General features: G+C 31.0%; 1 protein-coding gene across 2 annotated transcripts; it reads right to left on the reverse strand.

Annotated features, from left to right (window-relative positions):
• Positions 1-466: 466 nt before the first annotated feature.
• LOC111021539 (pleiotropic drug resistance protein 3) lies at positions 467-15,795 on the reverse strand. 2 transcript variants are annotated; one of them, XM_022298540.2, is made up of 24 exons: positions 15,639-15,795; positions 13,069-13,484; positions 12,572-12,695; positions 11,732-11,817; positions 11,212-11,296; positions 10,966-11,125; positions 10,532-10,608; positions 10,388-10,441; positions 9,607-9,697; positions 8,857-9,449; positions 8,451-8,764; positions 7,692-7,852; positions 7,340-7,443; positions 6,117-6,270; positions 5,891-6,025; positions 5,478-5,551; positions 4,495-4,827; positions 4,052-4,342; positions 3,607-3,690; positions 3,377-3,510; positions 2,970-3,197; positions 2,652-2,823; positions 1,214-1,468; positions 467-840 (listed from the first exon to the last, which is right to left on the reverse strand). In XM_022298540.2, exons 2-24 carry the CDS (start codon positions 13,410-13,412, stop codon positions 574-576), a joined length of 4,320 nt encoding a protein of 1,439 aa, XP_022154232.1. In that variant the 5' UTR covers positions 13,413-13,484; positions 15,639-15,795; the 3' UTR covers positions 467-573. The 2 variants fall into 2 exon arrangements, with proteins under 2 accessions (XP_022154232.1, XP_022154233.1); XM_022298541.2 differs by lacking the exon at positions 10,388-10,441.
• Positions 15,796-18,113: the final 2,318 nt, after the last annotated feature.

An 18,113-nucleotide genomic window follows, 5' to 3' on the forward strand; every position in this document is an offset into this window, starting at 1 on the left:
AGGAAATTTTACATTTTCATATGTAAAAGTCTGAATCAAAATTTCTATAGGATCACAAAAACATCAGCAAAACATAAAAAATATCACTAATACGAACATATTATTAACACTAATCATTTTTTACTAAAAAAAAGAGTGAAATGTTTATTTATTAATTTAAATATTTATTATGAATTTGTTATTTTTTCAAGTTTTTCTAGAAATTTATCCATACTTTTCATCAACATTTTCCTCGACTACAGTTCATAAGTGATTGGTGCAATTTCCCCTTTTTCTTTTTCTAGATTTTAAATAACTAAACTTTAAATTTAAGACAACTAAATTATTTTTTGGACTTTTTCCATCTTTAAAACTCCTTATCCAAAATCAACTGAAGATGGAAAATCAAGAAAGAATTTCAAAACCCTCAAAACATATTGAGACAGAAAGAAAAACTTTTCAAAAGAGTAAAGACAAAATTGGAACCTGTTCTAAACATAGCGAACCAAATTATATTATATTTTTAGCCTTTTGTTTCCAAACATAAATGATTTCCTTTTTCTACCCAGGAATGTGCAAGGAAATTGGTCAGTTTTACCTTCTCTGGAAGTTCAATCTTCCTATAAAAAGTCCAAAAAGAGAAGCAAATAGAAGAGGAAAAAGGAAGAGAATGAGTCTCACAAGAGGAAGTTGATTGTGGTGAAACCCAAAGTAATCTCTCAAGAAACCAGAAACTGTTCTTCTTTCTCCAAACACCATCAATGTCTTGTTTATGTCTCCATATTGTGAAGTTAGCAAGCAATTCAAAGTCCATGATGTTGGGCTCATATAATAAAACCATATCCACCATCTTGGAATTCGCTGCACAAAAGGAGGAAATTTTGATAGTTTCACTCAAAGTTGGTATTGAATTTAGTCACAAAGTCAAACAGAGAGTGAGAAAAAAACTAAGCCTCTATTTGAGAATGATTTTGTTTTCAATGTTCTATTTTTAAGAATTATGTTGTTTCCTCGCAATTAGTATGCTTTTAAATTTTTTCAATTCAAAATAACATTTAAAAAAAGTATATAACAAAATAAAGTAACATATATAGAGGTAGAAGTAGTGTTTATAAGATTAATTTTTCTATAACAGAAAGATAAAAACAAAATGATTATCAAATAGAGCTTAATTTACTAAAAAAAAAAACAAACATCAAAGAGGAGGTTCTAAAGTCAATCAGAAATGGCTTACCGGTTTCGGAACGAGAAAGCCCGCGAAGAGATTGAAGGTACTGTAGAAGGCAGAGGCCAAAATGGAAGCAATATGAAAGTTTGGTGTGACGGAGATAAGGAGCATCCCAAGATAATTGAAGTAGAGAAGTGCACAGAACATGGAGTAGAAACACCAAAATACTTTGGATGATGATCCGTAGTATCCAATCATTGGGTATGTGATAATTACAAAGGCAGCTGCTTGTACAAATATGTAGGGAACTTCAATAATCACCTGCAGAGTTAGAATGAAGTTTAACAGCTGAACTTATGAGAGTACTTCACAGTAAAGAATTTCAAGAACTCAGAAAATTGGCTTCAAGAAATTAAGAGAAGTATAACATTTAGTAAATTTGAGTTTTGTGGTAAGCCACTTTCTTTGCTACTTTGTGAATGTCGAGGGTTCTTGGGTGAGTGTTAAGTTTAGCCCCCTTCAATAATGCCTCCCTCTTTTTGATAACTGGGAATTGAAACTTTGCCCCACTATACCCAGGGCACCTGCGCCCGACCCAAGACCTAGACCCTAGAGACATCAAGGGTTTTTGGTATTAAGCTCACCAGAAGGTTCGAACCTGAAATCTCAAAATCAGTATGACCAAGAGATCCCAAACTCTTGCCAACTAGGTTGTCCCTTGGGGACATAATGCCTCCCTCTTTTAATGTCTATGATAACATTTTGTGAGACCTCCAATTAAGAATACTTATGTAATAAGGGGCAAAGGGGAAATTCCCCCTCCTCTGACAACTAGACAGGATGTACCTAGTCTTGTCTTTTGTGATGTCCTTGTAAGGGGGATGTGTCTTTGGGTTGCCTAGGTTAGTTGGGGGCATGTTTTCTTTTGTGTCTTGCTTGTCAAGTTGTCAAGTCTAGTGTGGAGAGTTCCAGCCCTCTTGAAAGGCTGTGATTGTGTTTGACGTATTAAAAGAGGGGTGGGGCTTTGTTTTGGGGGGGGGGGGGGCAGGAATTTCTGGACGAACCAGGAAGGGGGCAGGAATTTCTGAACGAACCAGGAAGATTCCTCACACATTTTTCTCTCATATGGGTTGACCTAGTAGTCAATGGGACCAATGAAAATAATAAAGAGTTTAGAGAGAATGAATTTAATTCAAACCATGGTACTTATGAATTTTCTTAACAACCAAATAAAGAAGGGTCAGATGGTCCTCTCGTGAGATTAGTCGAGGCCATGAATTTTAAGAAAATTTTTTTTTTCTCTTTTTCTTTTTCTGTTTCTAAAAATTATTTGTTGGTGTTGATTCTTAATATGGTAATTGCCCTTCTCGTTTGAGCTTGTCTTTTCATTTGGGCCTTGCTTTTAGTCTTTTGCTTTTATGGTGTAATTAAGCTGATTTTTATAAAAATAAAAGCTCAAAAGATAAATATCCAGAAGATCGAACTACTTAAGATGAATATGTACCTGTGCAAGTGAATAAGCCCATGACGAATACATACCAGCAAACCTTTCCCTGTACATGACAGTTCTCTCCCTTGATACATTAGGAAAGACTGTTGCGCAGTTGTGGATGCCGATGAAGTTTACGGATGAGTACATCGAACCAAAGTTATTGAATAAGTTCTGTTGGTTTTCTCTTCAACCATAAATACAAAAAGAAAGACAAAAGGTTGCACATGCTTATCAGTCTCCTAATTGTATTTTGAGAACTGAAACGGAATAGCACCAAAAGCTTTCACATTCAGAAAGTTAAGACGTTGCACAAATGCACAAAATACTTACAGCTTCTTTCCATGCTTCCAAAATAGTGTCCCGAAAACCAAAGATGATGCAATTGTATACAAAATACGCGTTAAGTTGTAACAAGGATTCCTCCAATATGACAAGTTCTGTTTCCAAAGGCAAGCCTTGAACTGTCCTGCAAAACTTTGCGCAAAGACATTTGAAAAATGCAAATCTCTCGAACCAGGAGGTGGAGTACTCAACTGCTTCACAATTTCTTTGTTATTCCTGCAAAACAATAGTAGTTGAAAAAGCTTGTTTTATGTTTTTGTTTCTAACTCTTATACTCAGTACATAACAAATTAGCTTCTTATTAGCTCGCTGAAGATTAAAAGCAAACACAAATGGAGATCCTAACTTATGCACTTGGATTTGAATGAAATAAATAATTGTAGAGCTTAACTCACTTATACAGAGCAGAGTTCTTATACACTTGAGCAAAATCTATGCCAAGTTTAGCTTCTGCAGCTGAAGAGGTGACCTCTAACATCCAAGTTGCAGGATTGTGGTTTTCTCTAATCATTGAAACCCCAGGAACTTGCTGTGTGTAAATGAAAATGAAATGCTTAGAAAAAAAGATGGAATATATAGTCACAAGCAGCATTGCTAGTTAATGCTAGTCGTAGAGTAGACTGACCTCAAAAAATTCTATGACCTTACTTGAATGTCGTCCCAGTGGTCCATAGTAGATCACATGACCACCAGTTTTAAGAAGAATCAACTACATAGAAAAGGAAATCAGCCTAAATTAAGTCAACGTTCAAAAACAGTTTTATGCTTTGATAACACAAATTTAATGTAAGCATGTATGGATAAGTATATTTTTTAGAAGTTATTCTCTCTTGAATACTACTTTTAAAAGTTTATGGACATGTGATGGTAGTTTTGAAAACAGCCTCCAAAATAACCCTTAATATTGTTAAAGAAGATTGAAAGGGGAAATATCAAATCAAATATTTTCCTGCTGTCTCGTCAACATGAGCTAAACAACTAATGCTTATCGATTTCGTTTAAAGTTGTCTTTAATTTCAACAAATCCCTCAATGTCAGAACAGAGCATTGCAGCAGCAGGAAGCTTTTACCTCATCAAATGATTCAAAGATGTCGATACTCGGCTGGTGGATAGTACAAACTATTGTTCTTCCAGTATCAACCACATTCTTGACCGCTCGCATGACAATTGCAGCTGCTCTTGCATCCAAACCAGTGGTCGGCTCATCCATAAAGATGATGGAGGGGTTGGAAACAAGCTCCACAGCTATGGTTAATCGTTTACGCTGCTCGGTTGATAGACCACTGACACCAGGTATGCCAACTAAGGAATCCTTTATGCTATCAAGTTCAATGGTCTCAAGGACTTCATTGACAAATTGCTATGAAACAAGGAACTAGAATCAATATCATAAACAAATTATCCTCAGTGTTATAACTAATAACTAGCTAAAGAGGGAAAAAAACCATACTTAGTGATAAATAACTAGTAATCATTTCAGTTTTATCTTAAGAGGGTAAGAGAAGACCATACTTCTTTTGTTTTTGAGTCGATGTTAGATGCCAAGCGGAGCCAGGCAGAGAAGATCAAAGATTCTTCCACTGTTATTTGTGAAGAATGTATATCAGTTTGTTCACAATAACCAGATATCCTGGCAAATGTTTCTTGAACTTTAGGAAAACCACCAATTTTTATTTCTCCTTCAATGTATCCGCTTGTTTTTCTTCCTGCAAGAACATCAAGCAGAGTTGTTTTCCCAGCACCACTAACACCCATCAATGCTGTGAGGATGCCGGGCCTTAAAGCCCCTGTAATGTCAGAAAGGAGCTGGAGTTTCTTCTGGGTGAAACCCCTTTCTCTCATTGCCTACAATCCAAATAAAAAGTTAGTTGTGCTTTAACCATGAAAATGGGGCTTGTCCGAGAGACTGTTTTCAAAACAGTTTTCTACTTTCCATAACAAAATTCAAATAAAAATTCGTGTCTCACTGTAGAACTCAACCGATTACAATTCTTAAAAAAATTTATTACAGCCCAAATAAGAAGGGAAAAAAAATTAAATTACAAGTTTGGTCCCTGAATCTTGAAGGTCATGCCTAATAGATTCCTGAACTTTAAAAAGTGTCTAATAAGTTCTTAAACTTTCAATTTAATGCGTAATAAGAACCTAAACTTTAAAATGTGTCTAAAAAAGTCTTTGAATTTTCAATTAATGTCCAATAGGTCCCTAAACTTTCAATTTTGCGTCTAATACATCAAGGATCTATTAGACATAATATTGAAAATTCAAAGACCTATTAGATTCACAGTTGAAAGTTGAGACACATTAGGCACGTTTCAAAGTTTAGGGACCTATTACTATTAGAAGTATACATTGGACACTTTTTATTGTTTAAGGACTTATTGGACACAAGTCTCAAAGTTTAGAGACCAAATTTATAATTTAACCAATAAAAAAATATTCCAAAAACAGTCTCAAAGACAAGCTAATTTAGTTAAGAGTCTTGAGACTATTACCACTGGCATGTCCACATAGTAATGCAAATCTCGAAACACTACTGTTAAAGGTGTAAAAGGCAACGCTATTCTGCCTGTTGTTTTGAAGCAACCGGACCATGTAAAAATCAAAAGAAAAAAGCATCAATCAAGAGGGAAATAGGCCAAGGCAAGACTCAAGAAGAAAAGCAGAACAATATACGCATGAACAAGGATCAAAACAATACTCCTGCTCCATCTCAAACTCACAGCAACAGCCAAAATATTCCGACGGTTAAGTTATTATAGCAGAAAAACAGAGTAATTCGGAAGTTTCTCAGAGTAGCAGTGTTTTCGCGAAAAAACAGGGGATTTCCAACACGACTAGGGATCTTTGAAGACATTAATACTGAATCAAGAATTGCAGAGTTCAAAACAAGGACAGATTATACGACCTTTGCTCGATTCTATGGCGGCCTTAGGAGAAGCAGCTTGCTGTTCCACAGAATTAGCACCGCCATTGCAATCCTCACTGCTCTTCGCTCGTCCAAGCTTTTCATATGAGATGATTGCGCGAGACGATCCAGGAGCTGAGATTAGATCGAGAGTGTGAGAGAAGTGTTCGTATTTTGCAGTAGGAAGTTCGAATTAGAACTTCAAACATGGAAAATTGAAACTTACAGTTGAGGAAAGTTAGAGCCAATGTGAATCCAACATTGAAGAGTACTGCAAATCCGAACAGGGCTCCGAGTGAAATCCAGTAGAAGTATTGATGAAAATCGAGTCCTCGACTTTGAAGAATTATATGCCCTATCGTCGTGTTCGTGCTTTGCCTCTACAGAAAAATGCGAGCAGGGAAGCCATTGTTCATCCATACAAAATGCGAGTCTTCGACTTTCCTTTTTGTTATTTCATTTTTAATAATTTTCTCTGTCATTTTCAATTTATTTTTTAAAGTTTTTTTTTGGTAAGGATCAATCGTCGTTAAACTAAGTTTATGAATGATTAAACTTTATTTTATTTCCGATACACGTTCGAATTTTAAAAATGTCTAATTAATCTAAGTATTTAGATTTTTAATTTTGTATCTAATAAATCTGTTAAATATATTTTTTACGACAATTTATAGGTCTATTAAATACAAAACTGAAAAAGTTGTGGTCAAGATTCAGAGACTAAACTTATAATTCAACTTATCATAAAAGAGAGACTTGTTATGTTATGTATTAAGTAAATCTAACAAGGATGGATCTTTTAGATAATTCTCAATTTGATCTTTCAGTCTCTTAAAATTCTCAATTTTAACGTATTGATGTATAAAAAAATTTATCTGGTAACATACAATTTAAACATGTGGTTGGAAGACATGAAATTTTGTCCAGATTTTAGATAGGCAAGGTTCAATTTCATGTGTTAAGTAGCACATCAACATGAAATTTTTAAACAATAGTTTTTAATACATTCAAGATGAAATCGATTATTAGGTTTCTTAAAAATAGAAATATATGGTGGTTGTAAATGAAAGTAGACTAAATAGACCAAAGAGTTTCTAGATAATTCTCAATTTGTTCCTAATTCCTAAATCTTTTAAAATTCTCAAATTTTCCTTTTAATATATTAGTATACAATTTTGGTACAATTGATGAAGAAACTCAAGAACTTAATTAAACTATAGGAATCAAATTAAAACATTTAAGGCATATCAACCGAATTGAAACTAAGCAACCAACATGAACATAATTCAGTGATAATTGACACCTACTTCTTTCTTTGAGGTTAGAGGTTCGAAACTCATATCTCTAATTTGTTACATTAAAAAAAATTCGAAATTAAATCCAAATCATAGAAGGCTTATTGTAATTTATTAAAAGAACAGAGAGAAAAAAAAATGTTAAAGGTAACACCTTTTGCCATCTTGGAGCAAGAAATTCATTGATGGAAAGGCCAATTTCTCCATAACTAATAGGAGAAACCCAAAATCCCCATTCCATCCAAGCTGGCATGGAGGCTGCAAAATTGCAAAAGATGATAATCATAATAATAATAATAATAAATTTCTCTTATTTAAAAAGATTTTAAGAAAATTAACTATATGGCAATTTTGTTTCTTAACTTTTTGAGTTTAGTAGTAATTTAACATGGCATCAAGACAACCTAAGATATCTTTGTCTTTGTGATTAATATTTGATAGTTCAATTATTGAGCCTTATGCCAATTTATATAAATCAAATCAAAGAAATGATTCACAAAACTTACTATGTGTGATGATGAAGCCAGCAAATGTCAAGATTAGCAATAATGTAAAACTGCTTATTGAGGGAGCAACATCAATGCTTCGGATCACCGAAGCTAGTAGTCGAAACATCGATAATGACAATATATTGACCGCAAATAAAACAAGAAAATGTCGAAAGAACCTAAAAAAACAAAAGTGTTCAATTAACGTTAGACCAAAAATGTTAAAAGTTTAAACTTAGGCTTTGATCTCATTTTCTAAATTTAGGATCTCTTGCTTCATTGCTAACTTTAATTTCTAACACGTCGGCCTAGTTCAACCATATTTAACATCTATCTCTGCAGATTATGAGTTCAAATCCCCACCTTCAATTATGTATTAAAAAAATACTAATTTTAATTTCAAACATACTCAAAATTACCCTTAGATCTAAAATTAGCGTTAAACGTTTTCCTTTCTATCACCTATTTTATTTTTATTTAACAAACATACTCAAAATTATAAAAAAAAAAAACGTGTTTTCTTGTTTCTAAAAATATCATTTTATTTTTAAAAGTTAAATTTCAAATAAAAATTAAAATTTAAGAGAAATAAAAGCTGGAGTATTTTCAAAACTTTAATTAAAAGAAGGCGTGGATTTTGAATTTGCAACTTTCGAGGGAACTAGAATAGTCCATCATTTTTTTCCCTTAAAAACCAAAAGTAACCGACACGAACAAGAAATAGGAACGTCTTGAACGTTATTAAACAAAAGATGAATTTGAAGGAGTGAAACAAACCTGCTGAATTCAGGGGTATAACCAATGACATAATAAGTAAGAGATGTCCATACTAATGCTTGAACAAGTGAAAAAGGGATCTTCAAAATGGCAGCTGGAATTGCATAAGCCCATGCTGGGTAAAACTTCAACTCTTTTTGTTTATAGAAAACTTCTAGTCTTTGAACTGTCAATGCCAATTCTGGAACCGCATTAAAAACCAACATTATGAGTCCATAAAACAGGGCTCCCATGTAGTAGTTAGCATGTTGAAGATCAACTTTCATTTGACTTCTCAAAAAAACCGTCATTGCGATCGAAGCCAGGAAGAAGAGCTGCTCGAGAAAACGAGAAGAAAAAAAATCGAAGGTGGGTTGAAAAGTACTATTCAAAATTTTCACAATTAAGTAGAATTAAAAGCACTAACCTGACTAGTTTTGAACACGTAGACAAATGAGTTTCTTTTCATGAGGAGGAATTCTCTCGATGCACAAGCTTTGAACACTTGCCATTTAGAAACACTGTCTACACCCAAAGAAGAACTTACATTTCTCTTGCTTTTGGTTTTGTCGTCATAAGGTTGCGAGACCTCCTCATCGAGCTTCCTTCCTAAACTCGATGACTTGAACATCCTACAAAATGTATTGTTCGAGACATATGTGTAGCGAGCTTCGTCGTGTCGATACCAATACTGTGGCTGGTCTTTTTTCGAGACGACCTCTTGAAGAAAATCTGCGACATTTTTCCTTTCGGGGCACTTGAACCCGCAATTCTCGAAGAACTGAAGAACTTGATCGCGAGGACCGTGATATATTATCTTCTTTTGCACCATCAAGATTAGATCATCGAAGAGATCGAAGGTTTCGGGAGCTGGCTGAAGAAGAGAAACAAGTAATGTAGCATCTGTAAAATGAGCTAGATGTTGCAGACAAGAAACAATTTGAAAAGCAGTGGAACTGTCCAATCCATTTGTAATTTCATCCATCAACAAGACTCTCTTTGGACCGACAATCATTTCCCCTGCATATATAATTTCAACTTTCTTTCATTTCTCACATTGGAAATACAAGCTGCATCAAATTTTGGACGTGTTTGATACATTGTATCTAATAAGTCTAACTTTATAAAGTGTCAAATAGATCCGTGAATTATTTTTTAACATGATTTCCAACATTACCTATGGTTAATCTTTTCTTTTGACCACCTGAAATACCTCTTCTCATGGCATCTCCAGTTAGAGTTTCAGCACAAATATCAAGTCCAAGAATCTGAAATACAAACAACTTGTAAACTTTTTTTTCAGTTAATTATGAGAATAAAATTTAGGCAAATTTTTTTAACGTAGTTTATTTATACTTTATTTATTCTATTACTTTTATTAAAATTAAAAATAGAAAATTTCTTGAAATCCTAATCAAATTAAAATAATAAAGATTTTAAGAACTCATGTTTTGATCTTTTAAACTAGGGTGAAATTAATTTAGAACCATTATTAATTGATGTGGCTTTTTTTTTCCTTTGAGCATTGTAGTTAGGTGTAGAAATTTTGTGGCGGAATATAGCTCAGCGGTAATTGACACCTACTCTTTATCTTGAGGTTGGAAGTTCGAATCCTCACTTTTAAATATCGTTGAACTCAAAGAAAAAAAAAAAGAAAATCTTACAGTAGGGAAGTTATTTTTACGATTGTTGATAGTATGTCAAATTTTTATCATCACTTGATTTAAACCTATTGTTGGCGCTATTTGATTTTGTGCCCGTGATCTAGTGCGAGTTTAGACATTTTTATCACTAAATTTTAGATATTTTATCGAAAAGAGTACTAATTTCACGACTTACTAAAGTTTCAACATTCAATCTAACGAACCTAAAAACTTTTTAAAATTATAATCAACCAATTGATCAAACTAAGTTTAGTGTAAAATAATGAAGTCGGATTTGGCACAAAGAGAATTGACCTTGAGTATATAATCCGTATGAAGGTTTCGTTTTAATCCTTGAACTGAAATGGCCTGTTTAAAAGAAAAGTATATACGGTTTTCACCGAAGATGTGAACGATTTTTGCATCACTAATACATCAAACAAAGAGGTATTTAGTTACCTTCATGTAAGTATCAACATCAGAGTCCGGAATAATCCCTTGTTCCTTCTCTCTTTTAATAATTTCCTTCATCAAATCTTTGTTGTGAGAGCAAAACCACCACAAAAATGTTATTAATTTTCGACCTCGGGCATTATTACTGAAGTTTAGTGGACTATTTGGTAACATTCTTGGTGCCTATTTCTTGGTTATAAGAGTTTTAACAATAAATTTCTAACATTTATAGACACAAAGAGTATTATGATTGGCGATCAAATTGGAAACTTATAAACAATAAAAGCTTAAATTGAAAAATTAAACACACGCTCAAACAAGAAAACGTGTAACTTAACCTTTTGTTTTAATTCAAAAAACATTTAATAAAAGAACGAGAAAGCAAGAAGCATGAACATTATCGATTCTTAGACATAGTAACAAAAATTTAGGAAGCTCACCTGCTCGGCTTCCGATGCCTTGACATCGAGTCGAAAAATCGAGAGTTTCCCTAACAGTCATCTGAGCAATGTGGAGTTCGTTCTGACTAATGTATGCAGAAGTTTTTTGTGGGACAAATTCTTCAAGTTTGTGTCCATTGTAACAAATTTCTCCACTCATCTTTTTGGTAAAAAAATATTAATACAAGAAGAAAAAATACAAAAAAATAAAAAATAAAAACAAAGAAGGTAAAAGACAATAATAACCTTGAGAGATTTGTCAAGATTTCCAGAGAGGGCTTTTAGTAGTGTGGTCTTTCCACATCCTGGAGGCCCAAGAAGCAGAGTTAACCTGAAACAAATTGCTTGCTTTTAAGTATTGCTGAAACTTTTTATTTTTATTTTTAATTTATCTCACCTCCCTATTTTAGTTGAGTAAATTAATTTCAACTTTAAAATTTTAATTTTATCGAGTTGAAATAAACTTTCAAATCCAACCCTGCAAACACTCGAGTCTAGCTCTAAAATCAAGCATATTAAAAGATGTTTAAAGTCAACAACAACATAAAATATTAACAACATATAATCATGATTAAATAAGAGATATACTTGAAATTTTTAAAAATTATAAAATATTTAGAGAAAATTGTGTCATACATTAATTTATAATTTTTATTTAAATTAATGACAGAACCATCAATTTTAGAAATAATAATAATTACTTGAATTATGTTGAAATTACACAAAGGAAGTAAAAAAATAATAAAAATAGTTAAATGCAGGGTACCTCCCTGGCTTAATGACACCGCTGGCATCCTCAATTATGTCAATTTTAGCTTCATGGGACTTTGCACCACAAAATTTGATGATGTCCTAACAAAATAACATAAACAAATTGCAAAAAACAAATGAGAAACTAGTTTCCACAAATTAATAAAGGAACCAAACATTGAGGGGGTTAACCGCAGTTAAAAATTTGATAGCTATTTAGTTAATTATTATTATTATTTCATGATATGTCTATTTAGTCTATGAACATTAAACAAATTCAATCGGTCTATTGACTTTTAATTTTTATTCTAATAAGTCTAGGTAATTGAAATTATTAGTTAAATATTAACATTGTCATCCGCATAACATTAAGGAGTGATGATTTGACACAACGTAACACAAGGAAATAAAAGTATATAAATAACATAAGGTCATAGATATGAAACAACAAAAAATCAGTTGAAAAAAATATTCTACCGCTAGTCTAGCTAGTCTACTCTTCCTTGTACCATGATGTGTCAAACCATCACTCTTTAGTTCAATCGGGGCGTCATACATGAGCATTTAACTAAATTATTAATAGAAACTTGTTAGATTCAAAATTGAAATTTATCTTTTAAAGTATATAGACTAGTCCCTGGGAGACAGCACAGTGGCAAGAGTCTTGAGCCTGGAAGGTTGGTCACTATGTTGCTCAATCTAGTAAACAATCCCCGATTTTAAGGATATCCACATGTAAGCCACACAACATCAATTCCAAGAAATTAAAAAAAAAAAAAAGGTCTATAGATTAAATAAACATAATCACCAAAGTTTGGTTAATAATGGTATAATTTAACCCAAAAAAATAACTCACATAAAGCTTGGTTCGAAGAGAATTCCAAAGTGTTGGAATGGCTTTCCCATGAACAACCTCGCACTCAGCCTCAATATGCACATTTTTATACTTCACTTCCACACTCGGAAATGTCACACCAACCCTACAATAATTACCTTCATTAACGATTAAACATTATAAATTTAATTCCCAATACTCTAAATTTTTTAGATTTTTTCCTTGAAATTTGAATATATTTAATTCTACTACTATTAATTACTAAAATATGTTTTCTCTACCAACAAAACTCAAATCAATTTATTAGACATGTCCCATTAAGTTGGGTCAATAATATATTGACTAAATAAAATTATATAATCTAAATTTCAAAAACTTAATTATTTTATTTTTTTACACAAAGCTCAAAATATAAATAGAAAAATCAAATTTATAGATAGAAGAAATTATTTGAGGGGTTAGAACAAGGGACCACACAACATCATATCATGACGATCAAAGAGAGAAAATGAGATTACCTGTCAATTCTCTCTCTAACTTTTCTTAAGAGCTTGAGATTGTCACTCTCAACATGCTTGATGAGTTTGTGAACGAAGAGATGACGCTCTTGATCATCAAGCTTAGTAACGTCCACGACTCTTCTCCCTTTCTCCTTGACCTCTCCTCTGCTGCTAATGTCGTCGAACACTGACGATCTCACTCGTTCAAATGTCGGCAATCTCTCGATCGCTGCCCAAAGCGACGCATCTTCAACGTCATTACTATCATTGTCTGATGAGCTACTTTTCAAGCTTCTTCTTATCTCGGCTAGTTCAGTTCTTAGTGACACCCTCCCATTCGTTGTCCCACCCATCTGATCCATCTTCTCAAAATTGAAGAGCTCAAGTTCATATGGAGGGAAGATATGGAATTAAATATATGAAAGCTTATGATGCTGTTTAAAAAGAATCAAGTGAGTATTATATACTATGAAATGTAATCTTTTTGAAGTTTCCTTAGAGATATAGAGTATATACAAATGCACAATCTTTATTTGTTTACTCAAAAGAGGACTACATTTTACTATTAACTAGATCTAAGTTTGAGAGAGAGAGTATAAATATGCTATCTTTTTTATGTTCACTCAAAGAGAGAGACAACTATCAAGGGAAAAAAAAGAGAGAGAGAAATAATTTTTACTATTAAAATTAAAGTTTTGAGGGGAGAATAGAATGAATTTCGAATTCAATATTTTATTTTTTAAGATTTTGAATTCAAAGACCAACATAAACATTAAGATACTAATAATATTCTTTAAAGTAGTTTGAATCTGCCTTTTCTCAACCGAAGAAAAATTGGATTCAAATAAAGAGATTTGAACTCCCTTCGAGTTCGTATTCAAATTCGTAAATGATTACTATACACTCATAAAATTATATCATATTTTAATTTTTAAAAATATAGTATCTCATCTTGATTAAGGATTAAAAAGAAAGAGTATATCAAAACTCTAAACAAAAAGGACAAAGTTTGAAGGGTTCTAAACAATCTAAAAAAGTTTAAAACAGCTTGGAATGAACTTTCTTTATTAAACAAACATTTTATTGAAATCATTCCAACATCTCCAAAGATTGGTAACCTTTTTTTAAGAGAAAAGAAAAGTGTAACATACCTACTTTTTAACTTTAATAATTTGCATAATTTTTTTAAAAATATTTATATTTTCATACAAATGAAAATCTTACCATTTATTCAAATCATACTAAGTTAAAAATTCATTAAATCAAAACTCAAATATTAATTCATTAAAATCAAAACTCAAATATTGACAGAGAGATAAGTGCCTCTCTAAGAGGCAGCCCCCATTAGTAAGGGCAAAAAAATAAATGTTTCTTTATTTTTTCTCTTGATCATTCTACGAAAATTATGTTCTTTATGTCATTTCGTACCAAAATTGGTTTTTAAAACAAATAAAGTTGCTTTATCTTTTAGAATTATCAGTATATATATGAATATAATGATTTTTGTATATATAATTATTCTACAACTTTAGAAGTCATCGTTCAAAATTTAAGAAATAGTTTAAAAAAGACAGAGAACTATTTAGAAAATAGTTTCCCAAAAATTTTAATTATATCTAATCTTTTATTTGAAAATGAAGAGATTCATTTTTGTATTTTTTTCTAGATTTATACAGTAATTTTGTATAACTCATAATTAAAAAAACCATATGCAAGTTTGTTTATCCTAATTCATTAGATCCACCCGTTAAAATATTTGTAATTTAAAATTCAAAATTTCACCCTCACATTTGTTTGCAGTAAAAAGAATTATATATTCACACAAAACGAGTATACAGCAGTAATTGACATATAAAAACAAACAATATTATTAATTAAATCATCTTCAAACCTAAAAAAGATTGTAGGTTTGAATTTCCACCTCTACGTAATATTGGATTGAAAAAAGAAAACGAGTGAAATTCACAATTATTCATGTCAAAAATCACTTAATTGTAGAGAATCATAGTTTAGAGAGAGAACATTTAACACTCAGAACTATGACTACTACACACCAAAGTAAAATTTGTGAGTTCTAGGAAGTTGATTCAACAGTAGATTTCGTGTATTAATCATACTAAATTTTTTGTGTACGACCTTTTTCTTTACTTTTATCTTTATTTATTTTTTTGTGAATTAGTGAATTTTTGGCTGAATTTGACCTTACTTTTTGTTAAAACTAGTGGTGTCTACGGTGAAAATTAAATAAAAGATAAAAATTACAACAGTAGTCTCGATCTTTTTGATAAGATTAAAAGCATAAGATAGAAACTTAGACACCTTATTAAATTAATTAGGAGTAAAAATGAAAGGATGAGAGAGAACATTTAACACATAATATTAAAAACCCTTCAACAAAATTCACACTTTTTTTTCCTTCGATATAACAAAAAAAAAGTGGGATTTAAACATGCAATCTGTGGGTCGGAAATAAGTATCTTAACAACTAGTTCTGTTGAACTATGCTCGAGTTCGCAACAAAATTCAAACTTTTAAACAGAGATGATTCTAGAGAGAAAAATATTACTTAAAATGGGATTTAAACTTACAATCTCTTCTGGATCGGAAATAAGTATCTTAACAACACAGTTGAATTGTGCTCAAGTTGACAACCACTTTTGAATGGAGATGATTCTCAATTTTGTGAGGAGAGAGAAAGAGAGAGAAATATTACTTACAGTTTCCAAGTAGATGTGGTAGGAGAATGGTTATGAAACTAAATAGCGCAGAAGAGCTGAAGAGATTAAAAAAAGGCAGCAAAGGCCTCAATTATTTATGCATGGTGGCCTCTTTTTTAACTCACTAGTGGATGACTTTTTAGGTCTATAGTACAACATTATAACATTAATTATATACTTAGAAATGAAATTATAACATCTATTCCATACATTCATTTCGTTTTTAGTTTTATATTATTTTTTTATTTTAATGCTTTTCACGTCTCTTAAACACAAATATTTAAACTTTTAGCAAACCATCGGTCTTCGAGAGTTAGGTCTTGTTTGATAATCATTTTGTTTTTACCATGGATTTGCGGAGATTAGGTTTTATTTGATAACCACTTTACTTTTAATTTTCTACGTTTGAAAATTAAATTTTAAAAATATAAAGGTAAAAATGAAATAATATCAAATGAGATATTAGATTTTCTGTTTTAAAAAATATTTCTTGCATGTATGTACATATTTTTATAAACATTTTTTTAATATAGGGCAAAATTTTGGAGAAAAAAAATTAGATCTTAAAAACTTGTTTTTGTTTTTGAAATTTGACTAAAAATTTAAAAATTAGTGATGATGCCCTGTTTTATGACTATATCTGTTTTTAGTACAACAAATACTGAAATGGAAGATTGAACCTTGAACAGGGTGAGTTGTTTTAACAAATCTTCACAAACTTTCCATTTAGAAGTATGACGTGGCAGCTTTGATTGGTTTTTGCAACTTTTAGTATACGAAAGCATGAATAATGGAAAATGTAACTTTTTGTTTCTTTTTAATAAAGATAACAATACTCGTCTACTTTTAGCTTCAACTTTATTATTTAAATATATTTTTTTCAAATGATTATTACCCATACTGATTATATATATATATATATATATATAAAAGGAACAGATATGATCCATTGTAATAAAAATATTATTCTTATAACATATGTTTGAAAAATTTAGCACCAAGCTAGATTTAAAAATTAAATTTAAGGCCACCTCTCAGAAGTAGAAAAATATTTTTTTTCTTAAAAAAAATAAAAAATAAAAGAGCATAGAAAATTCATATTGTTGTTGAAGTTAACTAAGAATAATTTTAACGCCAAAGCCAGCATAGCTAAACGATAATTGACATATACTTCCGACCACAAGGTTGTAAGTTCAAATCTCTTCCCTAATATGTTGTACTAAAAAAAAAAATAATTTTAACAAACATATGTAATAACATATCTTGTTCTATTAAAAGGATAAATACTTTTTTAATGCTAAAGTTTCAAAATCTTACTATAATTAAAACCATAAAGATTTTGAATTGGCTCCAAATGGTTTTTGAGTGTTTGTTTAGGAGACGGGATAATTGAGCAATGAAGATAGATTTTTTAATCATCCACCATGAGTTGATGATAGGTAGAAAGCAATATGATAATATCCGTCGACATTTTTATCAATATTTCCATATATTGCAAAAAAAAATCAATAAAATAAGAAAAAACCAACCAAATATTATTGATCCATTAATATAGACATAATATTAATATTAATCATTTTAAACTTATTTATAAAAGTTGAAATAATGTTGATTTAAATAATTCTGATCAATTTTTATTTTTATAATCTTTTCATAAATATCTATCGATATCGACGCTTTCATAAAATTAAGATCTTGACATTTCCATTAACATTGACATTTAAAATCTTGATTGATAACATAAAATGATAATTTGATCGTTTTTGGTGTTTAGACGTGAAAATCTTTTCCTTTTTTTTGCGATTATTGATCGATACATTTCATTAAAAGATAAAATCAAGTAGAGTAGGACAAGTCAATTCATTTGAATATCATTTTCTTGTTTGAGGCAACATCAATATGCAATATGCTTTTGTTTAAAGGGATTTTGGTTTATGCTTTTAGAAGTGACCTAGCTATCAGCTTGAATATGTCATAAAAAAAGTATTATTGGTCCACCCATTGATGGCTTCTAAAGATGAAATAATTGATGCTTATGATCTCATGCACATGACATATATATCAACTAAAAAGTTGATATCACAAAAATAAATAAATAAGTTTTTTTTTTTTGTTTAAAAATCCATAATATATAGTATTTAAAATGAAAGTTTTACCTTAATTAATAATCTTCTTCATAAAAGATTTCATTCCCGAGGAGGAACAATTTTTCAATCTGAACATAATTCAACTAGTTAGTTGAGACTTATATTCTCAACCAATGAAATCAAAAGTTTGAATTCCCACCTCTAACTCAAAATAATAATAATAATAAAAGTATTTTTAAAAAAATATTTCATGGACGGA

The sequence above is a fragment of the Momordica charantia genome (genome assembly GCF_013281855.1).
Source record: "Momordica charantia cultivar OHB3-1 chromosome 5 unlocalized genomic scaffold, Mcharantia_2.0 BLBB01000005.1, whole genome shotgun sequence".
NCBI classification, from domain to species: Eukaryota; Viridiplantae; Streptophyta; class Magnoliopsida; order Cucurbitales; family Cucurbitaceae; genus Momordica; species Momordica charantia.

Excerpts from the sequence above, each read along its gene's own strand:
- LOC111021539 (XM_022298540.2), bottom strand. The coding sequence starts at position 13,412 with ATGGATCAGATGGGTGGGACAACGAATGGGAGGGTGTCACTAAGAACT. Across the intron at positions 11,818-12,571 it reads CTCTTCGAACCAAGCTTTAT|GACATCATCAAATTTTGTGG; the intron begins GTGAGTTATTTT and ends TTATTTTGTTAG. Across the intron at positions 7,444-7,691 it reads TGGCTTCATCATCACACATA|CCTCCATGCCAGCTTGGATG; the intron begins GTAAGTTTTGTG and ends GCAATTTTGCAG.